Raw genomic sequence first — 23,751 nt, 5'->3', positions numbered from 1 at the left:
TATTATGTGTTAATGTTTTTAAATGGTTTAGGGTGTTTTTGGGCATTGAATTGTTGCCATTGTAAACTGCCCTGAGTTGCCAAAGGGCAGTATACAAATATAGTAAATAATAAAATAATTTTCCACAACTAGAATTTTGCATTCCCAGTGTCTACCATAGTGAGATATATGCATATGACTATCAAGTTGTATTAAAGACTCCCAATCTTTTGGCTTTACAGAAACTAGAAATGGACAAGGCATTGCTTGAGAAAGACCTGTCTTTTAAAGAATGCCAAGTAAAAGAATATGAAAAGCTTTTGGCATCCGTGCGAGAGAATAATCGCCAACAACAGGTAAAGCGTTCTCAGTGAAATAGCAACTCCTCATTGCAAAGAATAATTCCAGTGTACAAAGACTCAAAGAGTAGCTTTGATATTACTACTAAATATGCAATGAGTATTTGAATTAAGCAACTTCATGGGATGGTGAAATGTTGATACTATTTTCCATACAAGTGGGGAAACGTGGCAAGGTTCCTTTTACAATATGACAATTGCTTCAGAGCTTTAGAAATGAGTTTCTACATTTGGCAAAGCCTGGGATGAAGGTTGCCTATTTGATGGGTGACCAGTAGTTTTTGGACTACTGTATATACTCGAGTATAAGCTGAGATACCTAATTTTACCACAAAAACAAAAACAAAAAGAACGAGAAAACATATTGATTCAAGCATAAGCCGAGGATGGGAAATGCAGCAGCTACTGGTAAAGTTCAAAATAAAAATAGATACTAATAAAATTACATTAATTGAGGCATCAGTAGGTTAAATGTTTTGAATATTTACATAAAACTGGAATTTAAGATAAGACTGTCCAATTCTTATTGAACCATTATTCTAACCCCTTCAATGTAAATGTACTTACATATCCTTCCAATAATAATAAAGGAAGTAAAATAATAAATGTAAGAATAATAATAATAGAGTAAAATAATGAAGAAGTAATAATAACAGTAATAATAGAGTAAAATGCTAAATGTAATAGAGTAAAATAAATGTAATAATAGAGTAAAATAATAAATGCAGTAATATAATGGAGTAAAATAATAAATGTAATAATAATAAAGTAAAATAATAATGAAAGTAATAATAATAGTAATAGAGTATAATAATAAATAACTTTGACTCAAGCATAAGTCAAGGGGGCCTTTTCAACCTTAAAAAAGGGCTGAAAAACCTGGCTTATACTCGAGTATACACGGTAATTTGAAGTTTTTCACTGAGTTCAGATCTGGGAAGAACACTTATAGGAGCCACTCAAGTGACAAGAGGAATAAGGGCTCAGAAAATGTGGTAACCCTCCTGCAGCCATCACACAACCCATACTCGATTACCCCAGAGGCTATCTGGCCCTTGATGGTCCTCAAGAAAAGTTGCTTGCGTATAGAATGCGTAGTTGTTTACATGTGTTTGCTTCTTCATTGTGTTCACAGCAAGCCCTCCGAGAATATACTCTGAAATGCCGTTCCCTAGAAGAGCAGCTTCTGTCTATCCGGCACAATGACGGTGAGCGGGAATTCCGGCTGAAGGACCTCGAGTACAGCAAGCGGGCGTTGGAGCAAGAAATCCAGAATCTGAGACTCCATGTAAGGGCAGGCTTCTTTACGGTTGCTATCAATGCAGGTTCAGAAAGTGGGGTTGCAAGGTCAGGTGGTTTGTGATAAAAGATGAGGCAAAACTAGCTCCCTGCTTGTTTATTTTGGGCTTCGTGTTTATGCCCTGTTGTTTCATGAAGAAGCATTATTTTGTGGCATTACGGGGGAGTAAGAATGGCAGCCTTGTATTCATTCTATGAGGAAGATAAATATTATAATTTAATTACTAAAGAATTCCTCAAGCCTTCCTTAAATCAAGGGAAATATTTTTGTTGGTATGATGACGATGACACCCTGCAGCTTATATTTTCCAGTTTATTTAGAGGCATACTGATCTAGTTTGATTAATGTAAGACAACTTTAGCATATGGTGGTTCCCCTTTCGGTGAACTTGATGCTGGTTTACATGTTATTAATGTTCTTTTCTATTCCAAACGTTTAAACTGAAAACCCCAAAACCTTTCCATTGGCACAGGCCTCTTCTAATTCTTTGGGTCAGACCACCACTGATGAACTCTCCAGCCGCTATGTGGAGATGATCAACCAACTCAGAGAGGATAAAGACAGAGAGATTCGTAACCTGAGGGTATGTAGTTGTTACATGTTCCTTCTGATATACTTGGCAGGATAAGAAGAGTCCACAACGAAACATCTATTGTGCATTTGTATAGATCAGTGGCTCTCAACCTGTAGGTCCTCAGATGTTTCAGCCTTCAACTTCCAGAAATGCTAACAGTTGATAAACTGGCTGGGATTTCCGGGAGTTGTAGGCCAAAACATCTGGAGAACCACAGGTTGAGAGCCACTGGATAGATGGATCAAATCGGACATGGCTTTCATAAATCTATCACTGAATCTCCTTTTGACAATACCCTAAAGATCTTGACTGGTCTTGGAAGTGAAGCAGGGTCACCTCTGGTTAGAAACTGTCGATTAATCCCAGGTGCTGTGAGTTATATTTCAGAGGAAGGAAATGTCAAACCATAGGAAGACCTTCCTGACCCTAGGAGTGTTCAGCAGTGGAACTCTCTGCCTCAAAGTGTGGTGGAAGCTCCTTCCTTAGAAGTTTTTAAACAGGGGCTGGATGGTCACCTGTCAGGGGTACTTTGATCTTGCCTTTCCTGCATGGCAGGGGGTTGGTTTAGAACAGGGGTCCTTTAAACAGAGGGCCAGGTCACAGTCCCTCAAACTATTGAAGGGCCGGATTATAATTTGAAAAAAAACATGAATGAATTTTGGCTTATGAGATAGGATTGTTGTTGTGTGTTTTCAAGTCGTTTCAGACAGGTTGACCCTGAACAAGGGCCGGGTAAATTACCTTGGAGGGCCGAATTCTGCCCTTAGTTTAAGGACCCCTGGTTTAGATGGTCCATGTGGTCTCTTCCAACTCTATCATTCTATGTCTACATATTCTTTGACTGAGAAAACCCACTGAAATTCATTTGATCGACATGACAGAAGACAATATAACACATGCCAGTAACCATCAGTTTGGGTTGATATTGATCAGAGTTGTTTTTTTTTCTCACCTAGTCCCAGTTAAGCGATTTCCACAGGGATTTTTCAAGGAAGCAAGGGACTGATGTTGACCTTCAGATGAGAATGCAAGAATTGACCTTAAGGATGGAAGAAAGGGAGGCTTACATTAAGCAGCAAGAAGAGGTAAGTAGTACTGCTAGATAGGCTTTAGTCTTATCCATGTCTCTCCTTTCCTATAGCCAATGGCTGTGAGTATCCAGTTGTGTGAGATCAGTGAGGTGTGTCTTGTAGACTTCAGCATATTTACTTGGAAGCGAGGTCCTTGGGCAAGTCATTCTCATATAGTCTTGCCTCTCTTGGAAGTGTCGATAGGGTTGCACTTTCATCAATATACGCGGCATTAAAATCAATGGCCCAGTTAATTTTTTGTAGATTTCTTGATGTGAAAGGGTCATTAACCTTAACAACATCCAGGACTTAGAGCCATTTCGCATCAAAATGGGATTTTGAAGTAACGTGGTTTAGGAACATGACTTAACTTAAACTTGCAGGACTGGATTTACTTATTCACTGTATTAATATATCATTTGCCTGAAACTGCTTTTTTCCCCTCTTTTAAATCTTCCTCAGGAACTCTTCAAGTTGAAACAAGAAAAACTAGCGATTAATCCATCCCAAGGAGTCACAAAGACTATCATCACCAAAAAGTAATGCTATTATTGCATACAGTTTCATTACTATTACTATTATTTTATATTCTTAGTATCCTGGGATAGTTTATGGACTAAAGAAAAGTTGAGCAAAATAATGGAAATGTGATAATAACAGTAATAGTAGAATAAAATAATAAATAAAAATAATAAATAAAGAATAATAAAGTAAAATAATAAATGTAATAATAATAATAATAATAATAATAATAATAATAATACAGCAGGATTGCAGAGAAACAACTGGAAAAGCTGACACAATATGAGGATTTAAAGATCTAACTGCAAAGACTCTAGCTTGAGCCAGTCAAGGTGGTCGCAGTGGTGAGCGCCACACTGGGTGCACTGCCTAAAGACCTTGGCCTGTACTTAAACACAATCAGCGCTGACAAAATTACCATCTGCCAGCTGCAGAAGGCCACCTTATTGGGATCTGCACGCATTATTTGCCAATACATCACACAGTTCTAAACACTTGGGAAGTGTCTGACGTGTGAACCAATACAACAGCCAGCAGAGTGATCTTGTCTGCTGTGGACTCATCTTGTTGTGTTACAAATAATAATAATAATAATAATAATAATAATAATAATAATAATAAAGTAAAATAATAAATGTAATAACAACAACAACAGAGGAAAATAATCAATAACTTTGACCAGAGTATAAGCTGAGGGGGGCTTTTTCAGCCTTAAAAGGGGGCTGAATAACTTGGCTTATACTCAAGTATATATGGTAGTACAGATAAATATGTCCGTATCAATCTCAATTTAGCTTTGAAATGCTTGTACCATGTACATGAGGTACGTGATATCCTTGTACACTATTGCAATAGAGATTTTATCTGCAACAGACAGATCTTTATTTGCCACTGATGCCATTTAAAGTGCCAAATATTTACAATGCTTAGAGCAGGGTGTGCAGTCTTTCAACAACAGTCCTGATCAATGCTTTTTGAACGGCAGGTACAGGAATCAATATCCCATTCTTGGCCTCTTGTCTGACGACTACAAAGTGACGTCACCCGTCAAGGAATCACAGACAATTGTGATTGAAAAAACTGGAGAAATGTGGAAGCAGGTATGGAAGCACTCCAAACTATATAAGAAAGATGCTAAAGTGGGCATTTGTCTGAGCCAAAAAAACCCTCCGAAGATATGTACTTTTTGAAGTACAACTGTCAGTGGGCATAGTAAACACATGAACACAAAAACTTGTCCAAAAGTTGGAATATTTTACTGCCCATAGGTGTCTATGGCCCCCAGGTGTTGCAGCAGGTTAAACTGCTGAGCTGCAGAACTTGTTGACCGAAAGCTTGGCAGTTCAAATCCGGGGAGCAGGGTGAGCTCCTGCTGTTAGCCCCAGCATCTGCCAACCTAGCTGTTTGAAAACATGCACATGTGAGTAGATCGATAGGTAACGCTTCTGCAGGAAGGTAACAGCATTCCATGCAATCATGCTGTGCACATGACCCTTGAGGAGTCTATGGACAAAAGCCGGCTCTTCAGCTTAGAAATGGAGATGAACACCAACCTCCCAGAGTTGGACACGACTAGACTTAATGTCAAGGGAAACCTTTACCTTTAGGTGCCTATATGAAATCTCTCTTTGTGTAGGCCTTTTAAACTGGGAGACATTGCTCTTGGATCACCAAATAATATAAACTGGATTATAATCTTACGTTGGTCAGTGCAGCAAATTTGATGTCAATGTTAATTTTTGACAAAGCTATTACTGGTTGAGCAACCCTGATATAGAAATCTGAAATACTCCAAAATTGTCCACTTGAATGGCTGAAATAGTGGCACCTTTGCTTTCTGATGGGCCAGCATACACAAACTTTGCTTTGTGCATAAAATCATTTCAAATGCTTGTCAGGTTATGTGTACAAGGTGTATGTGAAGCCAATTTGTGTTTTGACTTGGGCCCCACCTCCAAGATAGCTTATTATATACACATGAGCAGATAAAGATATTCCAAAATGCAAACAAGTAAAACATTCAGAATCCAAAACATTTCTAGTGCCAAATATTTCATTTCAACGTGTACAAGTAAGCATTTCACCGAAATACATATACTGTACAAAACAGTACAAAATACTGTCAAGTTTGATTTCAGTCTTTATTTTCCCAGTGTTATATTTGTTTCATCCTGATCCCACATTAGACTGTGAATTCATAATTTGAGAAGAACATGTATGTACTCTACTATGCAGCTTTTAAAAATCTGCCTTTTCGTGTTCCTACGGCGCTCTAAGTTCCCTGCAAGGGTGAGAAGAGCAGGATATAAATAGTGCAAATAATAAATGAGGTTTCCACACACAGAAACATGAAATACCATATTTGTTCTTTTTTTTAAAAAAAAACTGCATTGCAAACTTTGGGCATGCCTATGTTTTAGAAAGCAAATCATGTTGCTGTTCACATTTACATTTGGACATCATGAATTCCGTATATTCCTATTGATATGCAAATTGAACAGATTTTTTTTCCACAGTCTTAATGGTAAAGCTAGAATTATTTCATTAGAGGGGCAGGTGTTCATTGCTAGCCCAAAGATAATCTGATAAAAGCAATACAAGCAGATGGCATCCCAGGGAGCCGCTGGGAGTTTGTGTTACAGATTTATCCCACATTTCAACCTTTCTCATATAGCAATGTTTTTGTGCCAGTTCACAATACACAACACTCGCTTTGAAAACAAGGGCCAGAAAGGAAAGGTTTGCTGTGAGTTTTCCAGGCTGTATGGCCATGTTCCAGAAGCATTCTCTCCTGACGTTTCACCCACATCTATGGCAGGCATCCTCAAACGTTGTGAGGTCCCCCAGGCAGCCACCAACCAGGCTTTGAAGCTGCAAGGCCATTCAATGCTAATCAAGCTGGCCAAAGGCAACATTTACACTTGCCTTAAACAGACAAAGCATTTTTTCTCCCACCCTGGACATCATTCCACAGATATATAAACCTCACTTGCCTAGTTTCCAACGGACCTCACAACCTCTGAGGATGCCTGCCATAGAGGTGGGCAAAATGTCAGGAGAGAATGCTTCTGGGACATTTATTTATTTATGGTATATCTATCCCATTCCTTCTCAACCCCCAAAGGACAGCTTACATTTGGCAGCAATTCAATGCCACTACATATAACAGAAATATAATAATTAAAACAATAAGTAACACATTCATTAAAACAGTAAAAAACAGTATCAATAGCCATATCATCATTCCAGTCAATTCCATATCCAATTCCATGTCCGAAGTGTTATCTATGTATGTTGTCCAAAGGCCTGGTTCCAGAACCATAACTTCAATTTCTTCCTAAATGACAGGAAGGACAGTGGGAAGTGAGTTCTACAGGCAGGGTGCCACAGTCAAGAAGGCCCTGTCTCTTGTCCCCGCCAGACGTATTTGTGACGCTGGCGGGAGTGAGAGCAGGGCCTCCCCGGATGATTTTAAACTGTGAGGCGGGACGTAGAGGGAGATATGTTCGTACAAGAAAGCTGGGCCAGAAACGTATAGGGCTTTATAGATCCAAATCAGCCCAAAAACATGGCCATACAACCTGGCAAACTCACAGTAACCCAATGATTCCAGCCATGAAAGCCTTCAACAACACAACAAAAGGTTTGCTTCATGAACTCTGTATATTTGAGGGGTTCCCTTATATTTACAGCACAAATTCAAAACCTTCAGGTTAAATAGCATTTTAAAAAACCTTCTGAACTATCTCATAATTTGTCTTATTTGTCTTGTCACAGGAATCCTTTACTTCCGATTAAAGAACTACTTACTTCTTTCAGGAATGAACGCGTCCCCCTGACAAGTCACGTCTGATCAGCGGAGTTCGCATACAAATGAATGTTACGTTATTTTTCTCTCTGCTTGTTTCCCTCCTTCACGTTGGTTCTTCAGGTCTGAAACTCAAGAACAGCCATGCTTGGGGAAAGAAGAAGTACCGCTTATCTCAGGGCTAAATGTCTAAGAAACTATTGTTGAATTGATTTTGCTAGTGGTGACTCTTAGAAGGTAGGCTAGTATTCTTTGACACTGTCCTTTCGTTTTCTTATTCAAGCTTCTATATTAAAAAATGTGTCAATTTGTGCCCAAAACCCCAAAATAAGATAATTTGGAAAAAGCCATCATTCCTGAAATTTGTCATATGCTTACTTAGGCGAACTCCTATTGGATCCTGTGAGATTTACTGTGGTTAAGTTGTATTTACGTGTGTTATATTTTTTTTTACACTGAGCTTTGGTGAAGTAAAAACAGCTGGATCTTTCTGTTAAATATTTAGGCTTCGAAGTGTTCCAAAATGTACACAGTGTTTGTCTTTCAGTGTGGTGGGTTTCTTTTTTACGTGAGCAAACTCATTAAAGTAGGGAAAAGCATATGTGGAGTTTACTCTTATTATTTGAAAGCCAATTCATTGATTGGCCCTTTTGTGGGTTTTTAAAGCTGGCACCATAGACTCGTCCTTTCTGACTTTAAATAAAAGGCAATCTTAAGAGGAAATGTTTTGGTCATACCAAATGGATGTAAATTTTCACAGGTCTAGACTATGACAGCTTTTTGCTGTTCCTATGGCCTACTATAGGGGCCTTCTGATTGCGCAGTGGGTTAAACCGCTGAGCTGCTGAACTTGCTGACCAAAAGGTTGGCGGTTTGAATCCGGGGAGTGGGGTGAGCTCCCACTGTTAGTCCCAGCTTCTGCCAACCTAGCAGTTCAAAAACATGCAAATGTGAGTAGATCAATAGTTACTGCTTCTGCAGGAAGGTAATGGCACTCCATGCAGTCATGCCGACCACATGACCTTGGAGGTGTCTACGAACAACACCGGCTCTTTGACTTAGAAATGGAGATGAGCACCAACCCCCAGAGCCGGACACGACTAGACAAGGGAAATCTTTACCTTTATGGTGGAATACCATTATACATTCCATAGGTCTAGATGTAAATGGGATAATTGTTCAAAATAGATCAAGTTGATCCATTTGAAATTCATTGGACATTTTCAAATTTGTCAGAATCCAACACTGAAGTTTGCCCCTCTCCTTTTGCTTCCTTTGCTGAAATCTTAGAAATCAAAGTTAAGAAGTAGAGTCAAAGGACAAAGTTAATTGTAAACTGATGAAACAAACAGAGACTAGAGAAGTCTACTTGGCTGCTCTTGGGCTAGTTCTCAAACATTTCACCACTGGAAATTTTGCAGCTAAAAGTTCAGCAAAGGTTCTTCTAGAGCTACGCAAAATTATTTTACTTGCGCTTTTGTAAGGAAGTGCTCCTTTTCTTTCAGCCTGATGAATTGTGGCCATTTGGTGTCAAAACACGTAGCCTGTATTTGCAATGATAAAGTTGAAGGGCTAATGTGATTATACCTTTGTTAAAGAAAATAAAATATATTTGTAAGCTTGGATTTCTTAACAGTCTCCTTAACTTTTTAGACTAACTCCACTTTGAGTCCTGTAAGCATCTGTGACGCTTGGTTCCTGCTCAAATGGGACCATGGGAAGGGCCAGAGCTAAATTTCAGCCAATACATTTATCATGTTTTATCTTGCTTTATACTTACTGGCCTTCCTTCAAAGCACTGAAAGTGCTTGTATGCAGTCCTGTTGTCCTTTTCCATACCACTAGATGACTCCAAGCACAGATGCAGAATCTCTATTCCCATTGCTGTTTGCCAGAAACCTGTTAGTGCGAACAGATACACAGAGATTAGATCAGGGGTCCTGAAAACCCAGCCCACGGGCAAACTCAGGCCTGCAAAGGTATTTTTGGCAGCCTACCTCTGCAGCCACTGGGACCTTTCCCCCCTGAGGAACCTCTCTTTTTGAGCCTTCCACACATCCCACAGAGGGAAAGAAGGGAGGCAGACAGAGAAAAGGAAAAGAAATGGAGGAAGAAAGAAAAGGAATGAGGGAGGGAGGGAGGAAGAGGGAAAGAGAGGGAAAAGGAAGAAAGAAATGAGGGGAAGACAGGGAGGGAGGGAAAAGAAAGGAAGAAAAGAAATCAGGAAGGAAGACAGGAAGAAAGAGGGGAAAAGAAGAAAGGAAATGAAATGAGGGAGGGAGACAGGGAGGGAGGGAGAAGGAAGGAAAGAAAGGAGAAAAGGAAGAAAGGAATGAGGGAGGAATACAGGATGGGAGGAGGAAGGAAGGGAAGAAAAAAGGAACGAGGGAGGAAGAAAAAAGGGAACATGAAGAAAGGAAGAAAATAAATGAAGACAGGAAGGAAGGGAGGAAGAAGGGAAAGAGCAAAAAGGAAGAAATGAATGGAGAGAGAAGACAGGAAGGGAGGAAAAAGTAAGAAAAGAAAAGAAATCAGGAAGGAAGACAGGAAGAGAGGGAAAAAGAGGGAAAAGGAAGAAGGGAAGAAAAAATGAAGGAGGGAGACTGGGAGGGAGAAGGAAGGGAGGAAAAAAACATGAAAAGGAAGAAAGGAATGAGGAAAGACAAGAAAGTAGCAGGAAGGAAGGGAAGAAGAAAAGGAATGAAGAAGGAAGATGGAGAAGGGAGTAAAGGGGAGAAAAGTAAGAAAGGAAAGAAATAAGGGAGGAAGACAAGGGGAGGGAGAAGGAAAGAATGAGGTAGGAGGACAGAAAGGGAAGGAGAAAGAGGGAAAGAAAGCAAAAAAGAAAGAAAAGGAATGAGGAAGACTGGGAGGGAGGAAGAGGAAAAGAAAGGGAAAAGGAAGAAAAGGAATGAGGAAGATAAGGAGGAAGAGGGAAAGACTGTGGCTCTGAACTTGCACACTCAGCCTCAGAGGAAGGCAAAGGCAAATTCCCTTTTGTATAGAAAACTGTAATAAAGAGTCTGAATTGTCTTGAAGGCACATGGCAACAACCCTAATTAACTTGACTCTCTCATCAGTCAAAAACAAGCCCACACTTCCCACTGAAATACTGGTACGTTTATGTTGGCTAAAATTGTTCTTCATTTTAAATACTGTATTGCCCTTTCATGGGTTTTTTTTGGTAGTACAAATAGTACTATAGTTCCCCCCTCCAACAGTCAGGGACCATGAAGCGGCCCTCAGCTTAAATAGTTTGGGAACCACTGGGTTACACTCTTGGTATCTGCCAATTGCATTTAGTCTTCCCTATGAAGAATAGCCTCTTCATGAAAATAAATCGCCAACAAATCGTAGAAGGCACAAGGATGTTTCTTACTAGAAATTGATTTTTAAAATAATTGATCAATTTAAAAAGTACTTCCAAACTAATGGGTTGACTTTTTTTAACCATGACACTACATGTACTTTTTACTTTGAATTAAGTGCAACTGAAAATTCAACCAATTGCTAACATTGGTTCAATCAACAGATTACAGAAAGAGCAAAGAGTGAATGGCCTGAATCTTATTCACTAGTCCAAACAAGAAGACTCACTATAATTTGACAGTTGAGGAAACAAATAAATTCAATGAGTCTACTCTAGCTGGTAATTAACAATGGGATTCAGGCTAGTATATAGTCATCCGTCCAGATTTGCGGGTTTGTCTTTTGCAGATTTCATTCAAGGACTTGGTTAAAATGTTCTTTAGGAATGTGTTGCCAAAGACTTTCATGGCCAGAATCACTGGGTTGTTTTGAGTTTTCCGAGCTGTATGGCCATGTCCCAGAAGCATTCTCTCTTAATGTTTAGCCTGCATCTATGGCAGGCATCCTTGGAGGTTGTGAGGTCTGTTGGAAACTAGGAAAATGGGCTTTATATATCTGTGAAATGTCCAGGGTGGGAGAAAGAACTCTTGTCTGTTTGAGGTAGGTGTGAATGTAGAAATTGACCACCTTGATTAGCATTGAACAACCTTTCAGCTTCAAGGTCTGGCTGCTTACTGCACAAATCAAGAAACATGAAAAGCTCTGCAGACTAATTCAACCAGAGATGTCAGCCATAGCAGAGCACTTGATGAACCAACCTGGACACAGCATTTTATTTGAGAACACAGAAATGCTGGACCACTCTAACAAGCACCATTGAAACCTTTGAAATCAACAAGCATGTGGACAATTTCAACACAAAAGGATGAAACCATGAAAATTAACAAAATCTGGCTAGCAGTATTAAAAAAAACTCTAAAATCAGGACAGTAAATAAAGAACAACGCTCAGAAAACACAGGAATTCCAGACATGCTAACACCTCCCAACAAAGGATTCCCCTAGGCAGGAAGCAGCCAGACCCTGAAGCTGAAATGCTATTCAATGCTAATCAAGGTGGCCAATTGCATCATTCACACCTGCCAAGAGTTCTTCCTCTCACTCTGGGTATCATTCCACAGATATATAAACCCCACTTGCCTTAGTTACCAACAGACCTCACAACCTCTGAGGATGCCTGTCATAGATGTCAGGAAAGAATGTTTCCGGAACATGGCCATACAGTTCGGAAAAGTCACAGCAACCCAGTTCTCTAGCAATCTCCTAAGTTCTTCAGTGAAGCTTCCAGTGAAATTAATTCAACCACATGCTGGAAGATCTAGAAATTCTTAGAAAGGTGTTCTCTCAGGAAAAGAAACAAGAATTCCTTTATTCATGGTTTTTCACTTTCGCTGAGGTCCTGTATCCCTAACCCTAGTGAATGTGGAAGGCTGATTGTATACATAGCACCAATGAAACAGAATAAATCCTTCTACTAGCTATCCTTTAATTGAATCAAAATAAAAGTTTTGCACTGAAATTTCAAAGACCTAACCATTTTTTCATCTTAACTGTCACTGCAGTTTGATTTGAATTTTCCAAAAGTAATAGTCAAGGTATCAAACCAAGTATTTTTAAAAATATGGTAAATGAGAAATACATACCTCTGGACTGGTACAAGCAATGGACGCAAAGTTCTGTACAAAGCTTGGAGTGCAAGAGATGCTTTTTATTGTATGCTCATTACAATGAGTAACACATTTCAAAATAATAATAATAATAATAATAATCCCACATAACAGTGACAATCTTATTTTACAGCGTGTACATCATTTTTTTTACAGCCACATAGAACACAAGTAGTTTTCTAAGGTTTCCCAAAGTTAACTTTCTGAAATTTAGAAATATTAAAAAAAATTATTCTCAAGGAACTGATTCTCGTCTGGTGCAAAAACAAAGTATGAACATTGTCCGAAACACAAAGCCACAATATAGTAGCATGAAGATACAATTTATCATGTGGATAGCTGTGTGCAAACATGAAGCAACTTAAAAAAAAGGTTTTAAAAAAGGACACATTATATGCATAACATTTATGAACAGTTTTTAATTATTAAATAGCCCTAGACCAGCTTGTTATATTAAGCGCCATTTTGATTTGCAGCATGCTAACACAAAGCATTGTTTAAAGGGATGCATATTTCAAATGTATACACTGTAAACTGAAGATCCACCTCCAAACTCTAGTGGCAGCATATTGGTTCTGGTTAAATACTGCATATATAACTTTTCTTACAGATTGAGAATGCATGTTCATAGAATGGTATACATTTTGTATGAATTCATTAAAAGGTGCAATTTTACTGTCTATACTGATTTTTAAAAAACAAAACAAAACAAAATTGCAAATAAGGACTGTATTAATCCTACTTTGCCAGGAAGACAGATCCTAAAGATTCGCCAGGCATTTCCAATGATTGCGTTCTTTCTATTTTGATACTTTTTTGTCTTTTTAAAAATGGAAGAAAGAGAAAAAGAACAGCGCAGAGTCTTAGCACCATCAGCCGCACCCACCCTAAAGTAATAGTAATCAGATCGGCCAAAATATACTTTTTGTCATATTTGCCATATTAAACATTCAACTGCAAGTTTGGATAAAAAAGGAAATTATACACACACGCACACACATCTTTAACCTTAGCACCGAACGACACTTTTTGAGCTCAAAAACATAATGCTGTATTTTAAACATTGCATCCTGCAATGAAATAAGTTAGCAGCTTTTTTAAAAAAATGCTCATTGTGAACATAAATAAATGGAGAGAAAAGTTTCCTGCTGAAAAATATGCTTTCTTTTAAAAACAAAATGGAAGACCAGATCTCAAGATCCGACCAGTTCTGGAATACTGTTTCTGAGCACAATGAAAAATGCCGTGATGATTGGATTTCTATCCAGCGTCACTATTCAAAAACTGCACATGGAAGACTTGCCTTTGCAAATCTCTGTAAAGAACTCCTGTCCCTGGTTTTCCTTGAGGAGATAAAATGGCGTTATTGATAAAGGGCTAAGATAACTGTCGTATTATTTCCTTTAGCTTAACAATGTGTAATACTTTAAACAGAAGACATTCAAGGTCTCATTCTGCAGCTTCTCAGACATTCATTCCTCTCTATATATTGTATAGTGTTCTTTAGGTTCTGATGAGCAACAATCATAGGGCTATCAGCTCCCTTGTCAACCCTAATACTTTTTAAAGACTTGTAATACAAAGAATGTAAAGTTATGGTTTAATATCAAGCTTTGAAACCAGGAGAAACAGTTCATGAGAGTTTTTTCTTTCCCAATTAGCACATCACAGTTTCTACATGACTCCCTTCCACAGCTCAGGGGTTACATTAGAGCTTCTTTGTGGTGCCTCATTATATGCTGGTTTTTCTCTGACGGCCTACGGAATCCCTTTTTGCAGTACTCACACCTGTGTGGATAGTCTTTTGTGTGTATCGATATGACGTGCCGCTTGAAGCCCGATGCGTCTGTAGTGCTATACTCACAATACTGGCATTGGTAGACTTTCCTCCCGCTGTGTGTCTTCATGTGCTTCTTCAGTTCTATCTGCTGCCTAAACCCTCTCTTGCAACGTTTGCATTTAAAAGGCAGGTCCTTGGTATGAACGGAGAGGATGTGCCCGCTAAGTACAAAAGGATCGGACGTTTTAAAGTCACAGTGCCTACACTGATGGATCTTTTTACCTTTATGAGCCTCGCTGTGCTTTTTGAGCTCCGAGGGACGGTGGAAACCCTTTTCGCACACCTCACACTTGTGAGGAAAGTCTTTTGTGTGGACAGAGATGACGTGTCGCTTGAGGTCGCTTGAGTTAGTGCTCTTGTGGTCGCAGTGCGAACACTGGTGAGTCTTATGCCCTTGAAACAGCTCCAAGTGCTCCTGCAGTTCTTTATCCTCTGCAAACGCCTGCGGGCAATGTTCACACTTAAAGGGTAGGTCGGTCACGTGCTTGGTTTTGATGTGCGTCTTCAGGTTGGACTGGTCGGCGCAACGGAAGACGCAGTGCTGGCACTGGTAGGGCTTCTCCCCCGTGTGGGTCCGCATGTGCTTTTTGAGTTCGGAAGGGTGGCGGAAGCCTTTCCCACACTCCACGCAAACATGAGGGAAGTTCTTGCTGTGAACCGCGAGCAAGTGCCGGTTAAGCAGCCCTTGCTCCGCAGTCTCATAGTCACAATACTTGCACTTGTGCAATTTAGGCTCCTTATCCCTCAAGATCAGCTTATTTGAACTGAGAGGGCTCGCTTCCCTGTACCGCCTGGTGTACTCTGTGAATTCGTGGGTTTTGTCCACTTTGTTGATAAGCTTATGGCTTTCCAGGTGATTGTGGAAGCTCACTTTCTTATTAGTTGTAAAATCACAGTCTGTGCACTGGTATTTCTTCTTAATCATGTGATCTGGGTGATTTTTCATATGTCTTTTCAAGAATCCTCTGGATTTGAATTTTTTCCCACATATATGGCAAGGGTAGACGGTTAAAGGCTGCCCATCGGGACCTATTATAACAGCTGGTTTCAAATAAACAGGAGAAAAAATAATGAAACAGATCACACAAAAATACAAAAAAAAATCCTGACATGCGTCAAGCATAATAATAAAAGCAAAGTATCGAATAGATTAAATAGTCAAGAATGCAATCATACACATGTATAGTCAGCAGTAAGCTCCAGTTAGTTCAATGGGACTTATTCCAAGGAAAGTATCCATAATAGATTATAAGCCTAACTTTTTGAGTCAAATATAATCCTATGCAATGATTAGTTGATCATAATTTTTGTCAAGGCATGTTGCAATTTAGTGTGGCTCTTTGATGTCTAAACTTTAGAAACATCCAATTTTAAGAGTTCATTAAAGCTGCCAATCCAAACAGACTAAACTGAACTCAAGTCAGTTTCTGAGAAGACATGCATAAGATTGCACTGTAAGAAATTGTGAAACACTGCACCTAGAAAGAAGAGGATGAAAGAGTCAAAGAAGAGTAGACCTTGTATTCAATTTTGTTTCACTGTGAAAATCTAACTGATGCTAAAGCTAAAAGAACTACAGCCTTATTAAGCTTCAAACGGATTACGCTCAGAAGAGATTCCCCTGTACATAAATGGTGATTAGTTACCATATATACTGGAGTATAAACTGAATTTTTCAACCCCTTTTTTAGGATGAAAAAGCCCCCTTTGGCTTAAACTTGAGTCAAGGTTATTTATTATTTTACTCTGTTTTTATTATTTTATTGCATTTATTATTTTATTCTATTGTTATTATTACAGTTGTTATTTATTATTGTTATGGGTTGTTGTAAGTTTTTTGGGCTGTATGGCCATGTTCCAGAAGCATTCTCTCCTAAAGTTTCGCCTGCATCTATGGTAGGTTGTGACACAGCAACCCAGTGATTCCCACCATGAAAGCCTTTGACAATATATTATTGTTATAATTACATTTATTATTGTACTCTATTTATTATTGTTATTATTACATGTATTATTTTATTCTATTATTATTGTTATTATTACATTTATTATTTTACTCCATTATTACTGTTATTATTACATTTCCATTACTTTCCTCTCTTTATTATTATTGGGAGGAAATGACGCATATTTACATTGAAGAAGGTTAGAATAATGATATAATCAGAGTTGGGAGGTTTTATCTTAAATTACCATTTTATGTAAATATTAAAAAACATTTAACTTACTGATGCCTCAATTAATGTAATGTTATTGGTATCTATTTTTATTTTGAAATTTACCCATAGCTGCTACATTTCCCACCTTCGGCTTATACTCAAGTCAATATGTTTTCCCAGTTTCTTTGTGGTAAAATTAGGTGCCTTGGCTTATATTCGGGTCTTATACTTGAGTATATAATGTAATCCTTGTTACCTCTGTTAACAGAGGAAGTCACTTTATACCACTAAAAGAAATCTATTAATTTTAAAAAATAATACAATTATCTAAAACTGTGCACACAAAGAGCTTGTTGTGTAGAGAGAATTACCACTAGCAACAATATTATATGGCTTTAAAATGCATACATATGCATACACACAAGATATCAATGTAATAAATAATCTGTGTTGCAACATTTATGACAAAATTGGGAGAGTCCAGCATGTGCCTCCAATACCTCATTGATAAATGTTAAGATCAATGCAGGTATTTAAGGCAGGTAAGGGAGGCTCCAGAATGACAAAACTATCTCCTACAGTCCCTGGATCTTTTTCCAGTTTATTTTGAAAATCTATCAAAATATTAAAATTGAATTCCCTCAGATCTGGAATTCATAAACAGTTGAAATTTACTTTTCCAATAAGTAATAAAATGTTTCCGGTTTTCTCACCAATTAATATGTCTTTATTTACTTTAATAGTTATACAATACTAACTTGACAACAGCAGTAAGTCATGATGTTATTTTCCCAATCTTCTACAACAGGCACATTTTATATTTGACATAAAGGATTTTGCCTTCATTCATCATAGAGGAAATTTCCAAATGAGTTCTTAATACATACTAGTTGCCAAAATGGATTGAAGTTGTTATATTTAAGAATTTTGTTCTTGTACAGTTTGGCACAACCACCGTAAGAAAGAGAAGACATGTTGTTCCTGTCATGAACTTCCAGCATATTGGATAATAATCTTGGAAATTCATGACTTCATTGGTGAGGGTAGTCCCTCCCATCAATGAAGACCACAACTATTCCAGACCATTGTTGTGTTCCCAGTTGTTGCAGCCAATTAATTATCCTTATAATGCAGACTTTCCCAAGCTGTGCTCCTCCAGATGTTATGGACTTCAGCTCCCACAATCCCTAACAGCTGGTAAACTGGCTGGGATTTCTGGGAGCTGAAGTCCAAAACACCCGGAGGAGCACAGTTTGAAAAAACATTGTTCTGATGGACCTTTCTGTACTTAGCAAGGGCAATTCTTAGATGGCAGACACAAAGCCCATTAGACATGAAGTCTACATGAAGGCTTACCAGCTTTGCAGAATTTGCCAGAGCACGAGCTCCGCTGGGACACCCTAAGAGGCAGAATAGGACATTGTGGAGTACTGGATCACTGCTAGTACTGGATCATTGCTGGCAATAAATTACAAATTCAATTTAAGAAGCTTATGCATTCTGTATTACTATTCTGGCAGGACCTGATATTAAGGAAACTTTTGTGGCCGGTATTTTGTGTGTTCAAAAGAGAGAAAGTTAATTCACAAACTTCTTTCTGCTCATTTCCCATCTGCTAAGGTCTCCTATCCAGCTAACAAAACAAGAATATGGCAACTACAGATATGCCAAATGGTATTGTAAGGAAATGATAAAATAACACTTAACAAACCTAATAAAATAAGAAACTATTCAAAATCTTGTGTCAGTTTCTTTTTGCAAAACACTCAGAAATTGAAGCGTATGGGAAGAGAGACTAACTACAAACCAGCCAAGAAAGATGTTTTACCTGTTTGCCACTGCCTTGCTTCCCCTCTTCTCCTTCTCTTGGCCTTCTGCTTAAGCAGTCTGTTTGTGCTAATGCTATCACAGATTTGCAGGTATTGTGTTGCATTACCATTTTTGTTTTCTAATCTTGCTTCCAAGTTGGTTCCTGATATGAAAAACACTCATCACAGTGTTGCAAGTGACTTCCTGATAAGAGCTTATTTAGAAATATGAAGTTTTTAAAGAAAGGCTCTTGGGTTTGCACCGAGACAGGCACAATGGGACTCTGCTTCATCACAAGATGCTAGAAGCATTAAAAATAGCCACATATAATTCTGTTTAATACAACACACGGAAAGCAATGCTTGGGTATTATGTCTGTTTTTCTTAGGCACATTTTGACAGCTGAAAATGAAGGCAAAAACTGAACAAACATAATCTAGTATATAATTTCATGTATTCAATCCGTATTTAGGTTGCAATCTTACGCACATTTACTTGGAATCAAGTTCCACTGAACTGTGTGGGGTTTAGTTCCAATTAAACATGCTTTAGATGACAGTACAAGCTTCTTAGGATGGAATATTAATTTATACCAGAATTAGCAGTGAGGTAGAAAGGCAGAAACAATTGGTACCTTGCTCCACAGCTCTTTATTGTAACACAATTCTCCCCACAACTTTCCCACTAGTGAAGAATTGTAAGGTGGGTTCTTTTTGCAATTTGAAAGCTGTGAACAGAGCTACTGAGTCTGATCTGAAAAGTGTATATCCTTTTACATTTCATTATATATTAAGGACTAACTAGCCTTTCAATGTTCTCCTGAACCCAATATTCATATATAGGTCTTCAGTGCATTTTAATTGTTGAACACACATTTATTTACATCATAAATAATTCTTTATCTACTCACCTGATGTCTGACAGTCCTCATATCTCCTTGGCAATCTTCTATCATCTCCTATAAAAACGATAGTTTAAGAAAATAGTTAAAAACTAACAAGTGCATTAAATTCTGAAAAGGTCTATCACTACCGGCAAAATAAAAGAAAAAAAGAAAAAAGGTCAGATACTTTAAAAGGTCAAGAAATCTCCAAGCAGCCTTTTATAAGGACTTTCTAAGACATGCCAAGCAACAGGAAACTTTGTATGTAATTTCAGCCAAACCTGTCCTTTTACCCATAGGATTTGCTGCCATTTGCTGCAAAATAAATCCCATAAATACACTTTCCAAGCATTCTTCTGTACTAAGTATAGCACCATTTTTAAAATCAACTACACCAAGAGAAACCAGTAAATCTTTACATGTTTGTGAAACTAACAAAATGAAGTTTAATAGAGACAAATGCAAGATACTCCACGTAGGCAGAAAAAAAATTGAAATGCAAAGATACAGAATGGGGAACGCATGGCTCGATAGCAGCACGTGTGAAAAAGATCTTGGAGTCCTCGTGGACAACAAGTTAAACATGAGCCAGGAATGTCATGCAGTGGCAAAAAAAAAAAAAAAAGCCAATGGGATTTTGGCCTGCATCAATAGGAGTCTAGTGTCTAGATTCAGGGAAGTCATGCTACCCATGCTCTATTCTGCCTTGGTCAGACTACACGTGGAACCACACCGTGTCCAATTCTGGGCACCGCAATTGTAGGGAGATGTGGACAAGCTCGAATGTGTCCAGAGGAGGACGACTAAAATGATCAAGGGTCTGGTCTTGAGAACCAGCCCTATGAGTAACGGCTTAAACAACTGGCCATGTTTAGCTTGCAGAAGAGAAAGCTGAGAGGAGACATGATGAGGGCCATGGATAAAGAGGTGAGGGGAAGTCATAGGGAGGAGGAAGCAGGCTTGTTTTCTGCTGCCCTGGAGACCAGGATGCAATGGAACAGTGGCTTCAAACTACAGGAAATGAGATTCCACCTGAATATTAGGAAGAACTTCCTAACAGTGAGAGCTGTTCAGCAATGGAACTCTCTGCCTCGAACTGTGGTGGAGGTTCCTTCTTTGGAGGCTTTTAAACAGACTCTGGATGGTCATCTGTGGGGGTGCTTTGAATGTGATTTTCCTGCTTCTTTGCAGAATGGGGTTGGACTGGATGGCCCACAAGGTCTCTTCCAACTCTATGATTCTATGTAGACAAGAGTTCACTATATCTACAAAAAAACGCGTACTATTGGGTACCACTCATTATGAGGAATATATTAGGTTGCCTTATATTAGATCACTGGTCTGTTTAGCTCAGTACTATTTACAATGATAGTAAGCTGCTATAGTTTCAGACATCAATGTTGTCCATGACCAGCTAAGAGCTTTTTAACTAAAGATACCGGCAATTAAACCCATAGGACTATATACATAAAAAGTCCATAGTTTCCCACTGAGAAATGTTGTCAGGACAAAAAACAAAATGAAAATTTAAAAATGCTATAGCCTTTTCTGACTTGAGACTGCATCCCAATTTTATCAGTTTAAATTATTCGCTTCCATGGCAATATATGTAGATTTTGGCTTCATAAAGTGGTTAAGTAATAGATGGGCTCATTAAATTCATAATGCTGATATCTAACTAGTAACATTTGCCATCTAATATTAATTTCTTTTGACTGAAATATAATCCTTCTGCATTCTAAATTTGACTATTTCAAACATAACACCAAATGCTCTTCTAAAATGCTCTGGAAAAAGAGCAAAATATAAGAAGTCTATGAACAGTTGGAGTAAGAGAAGTATTACTTTCTGTAATCACAGAAAAATATAATGGCAAGTGCCTGACAAGGATTCACTGAACTCTTCTTACAATTAGTAGCAAACTACAAATTTGTTATCCTTGAAGCATAATTTCAATCTACACCTGAACTAAGAAAAGGAGCTGTACAAGAAATTAATGCCTCTTTTTACAACTTTTTGTTGCTCTTTTTGCATATATGAAATATTTGCCATATATACCCGCATACCCGAATATAAGCTGAGGCACCTAATTTTACGATTTAAAACTGGGACAACATATTGACGAGTATAAGCCCAGAGTGGGAAATGCAGCAGCTACTGGCAAATTTCTAAAATAAAAATAGATACCAATAAAATTACATTAATTGAGGCATCAGTAGATTAAATGTTTTAAATATTGACATAAAACTGTAATTTAAGACAACACTGTCTGACTCTGATTAAACCATTATTCTAACCTTCTTCAATGTAAATGTGCTTACATATCTTTCCAATAATAAAGAGAGTAAAATAATAAATGTAATAATAACAATAAATAAGAGTAAAATAATAAATGTAATGATAGTAGAGTAAAACAATAAATGTAATAATAGAGTAAAATAATGTTAATAATAATAATAATAATAATAATAATAATAATAATAATAATAGAGTAAAGTAATAAATAACCTTGACGTGAATATAAGCCCAGGGTATTTTTTCAGCCTTTAAAAAGGTCTGAAATACTCAGCTTAGGGCTGGGCGGTTTCATTTCGTTAATTCGTAATTCGTTAATAATTCGTTAATTTTTTCAATTACAAAACGATAACGAACCATTCTGGAGCAATTATTAAAAAAAACGAATTTTCAAAAACGTTTTGTAAATGCTTCGTATTTCGATATTGTATTCGTTTCGTTATTGTTTTGAGGTCGTTTTGTTATTATTTCCACATGTCTGGGCCAGTTTTATGGTTTAATTAGTGAAAAAAAATTATAATATCACACCAACAGTCAACAACAGAGGGAGAGGGAAGCTTCAGAAGGTTTTGGAGGTTTTTTAGCGTATTTCGCGGTCGTGTCCGCCATTAACGAATCGATTTGTTATTGTTTCGGAAATCGATTCATTAATTTTTTACCATTTACGAAATTTCGTAAATATCAAACTTTTTAAAAGGAAAATTTTGTAATTATTTTAAATATCGAAACAAAAAAAAAACCCAAATACAAATCGATTTTAGAAACAAATTTTTCCGTTGTTACCCAGGCCTAACTCAGCTTATACTTCTTTTCTGGACAGAAAGTGGGTACATGTTCTCAGCCACACAGAAGCATGATATATGAAGTGCAAAGGTTAAGTGACTCTTATAAAGAGACCCTCGAGCATCCTACCATAAGCAGCAGCCCATGCAACAGGAACAAAAGTTTTATTCACACCCGATTCTTCAAGCTGTGCATCAGGGAGTGACGTTGCTTCCTCTTCTCCCACAATGACCTCCATATACACTTCATCTGCTATTTCAGCACAATCTAGATTTTTTAAAACAATATTTAATTAATGATATTATCTATACAATTTTAACCTTTACTCAATCCATTTTTAATCAGGCATTAATACCCACTAAATCAACATCTGTCAGTCTATAGAGGGAATTTAATTTAGGATGGAAGACTCATGAAATGGTCTTGAAACAAATTCTCTGTTCAATACTAGAGTTGCACTCTTATAAATATTTATCATGAAATAAGGTAGTTTGGGAATATTCCGAACTACATGGTCCAGAATGCTTCCAAACAGCTTGGCCAAATTCTCCCAGCCTGTGTGTCCTGTGGCTTTCTTGCTACTGAAACCTCGAAGACTCACTTTTGTAAGATCTGTGAAATAAGCTGTGCTTAGGACACCAAACAGAGCTTAATTCTCAATAAACATCCTTAGTAATGGAATGGAATGCATTCTACAGCAAAAATAATCATCCTATGTGTGCACCCTCAAGTCATCTATCGACTGATATCATGAATTTCATACGGTTTTCTTAGGCAAGGAATGCTCAGCAACTTTCTCTGCAATATAGCTTTAGCGCACCTGGGATTCCTTGGTGAACTCCCATTCAAGTACTAACTGGGGATTCCAAGATTATACAGCAGACATGGCAAACGTTCTAACTTGGGGGCTGCATGCTAACACTCCCTGCTAGGAGGGCTGGCTGCCTGGTGATGGAAGAAAGGAAGATAAGGAGGAAGGAAAGAGAAGGAAGGACAAAAATTAGGAAAGGAAGGATGGAAGGAGAAAGAGGGAGAGGGAAGGAAGGAAAGACAAAAAGGAAGGAAGGAAGGAAGGAAGGAAGGAAGGAAGGAAGGAGAAAGAAGGAGGGGGGAAGAGGGAAGGATGAAAGGGTGGAAGGAAAGGATGGAATGAGAAAAGAGGGAGGGAAGGGAGGGAGGGAAGGAAGCAAAGACAAAAGGGAAGGAAGGAGGGAAAGAAGAAAGGGTGGAAGGGAATGGAGATAGGGAGAAAGAGGGAGGGGAAGAAAGAGATGAAAGACAAAAGGGAAGGAAGGAGAAAGAGGGAGAGAAGGAGGGAAGGAAGGTCACAGGGGT

At 38.1% G+C, this 23,751-nt stretch overlaps 2 protein-coding genes across 7 annotated transcripts in view; one reads left to right on the top strand and one right to left on the bottom strand.

The window, feature by feature from the left end:
- POF1B (POF1B actin binding protein) overlaps nucleotides 1-9,237 on the top strand; it is a 55,608-nt gene extending 46,371 nt beyond the window's left edge. Inside the window, exons 9-15 of one of the 2 annotated variants that reach the window (XM_060756279.2) lie at nucleotides 222-335; nucleotides 1,474-1,626; nucleotides 2,111-2,221; nucleotides 3,169-3,297; nucleotides 3,745-3,821; nucleotides 4,790-4,904; nucleotides 7,624-9,237. In XM_060756279.2, coding sequence (XP_060612262.2) covers nucleotides 222-335; nucleotides 1,474-1,626; nucleotides 2,111-2,221; nucleotides 3,169-3,297; nucleotides 3,745-3,821; nucleotides 4,790-4,904; nucleotides 7,624-7,629 — 705 coding nt within the window. In that variant the 3' untranslated portion in view covers nucleotides 7,630-9,237. Of the gene's footprint in view, nucleotides 1-221; nucleotides 336-1,473; nucleotides 1,627-2,110; nucleotides 2,222-3,168; nucleotides 3,298-3,744; nucleotides 3,822-4,789; nucleotides 4,905-7,581 lie in introns of both variants that reach the window. The other variant, XM_060756277.2, reaches the window with a different exon arrangement.
- Nucleotides 5,927-23,751, bottom strand: part of ZNF711 (zinc finger protein 711) — a 32,058-nt gene continuing 14,233 nt past the window's right edge. For 3 of the 5 annotated variants that reach the window (XM_060756285.2, XM_060756283.2, XM_060756281.2), the window contains 4 exons: nucleotides 22,546-22,683; nucleotides 19,366-19,413; nucleotides 18,475-18,618; nucleotides 12,668-15,528 (listed from right to left, as the gene is read on the bottom strand). In XM_060756285.2, coding sequence (XP_060612268.1) covers nucleotides 14,351-15,528; nucleotides 18,475-18,618; nucleotides 19,366-19,413; nucleotides 22,546-22,683 — 1,508 coding nt within the window. In that variant the 3' untranslated portion in view covers nucleotides 12,668-14,350. Of the gene's footprint in view, nucleotides 6,086-7,614; nucleotides 15,529-18,474; nucleotides 18,619-19,365; nucleotides 19,414-22,545; nucleotides 22,684-23,751 lie in introns of those variants that run through there. The other 2 variants (XR_010910313.1, XM_060756284.2) reach the window with 2 other exon arrangements.

Source organism: Anolis sagrei, chromosome 10, assembly GCF_037176765.1.
Source record: "Anolis sagrei isolate rAnoSag1 chromosome 10, rAnoSag1.mat, whole genome shotgun sequence".
Lineage (NCBI taxonomy): Eukaryota > Metazoa > Chordata > Lepidosauria > Squamata > Dactyloidae > Anolis > Anolis sagrei.
This window is presented reverse-complemented; position numbering and strand designations above follow the sequence as displayed.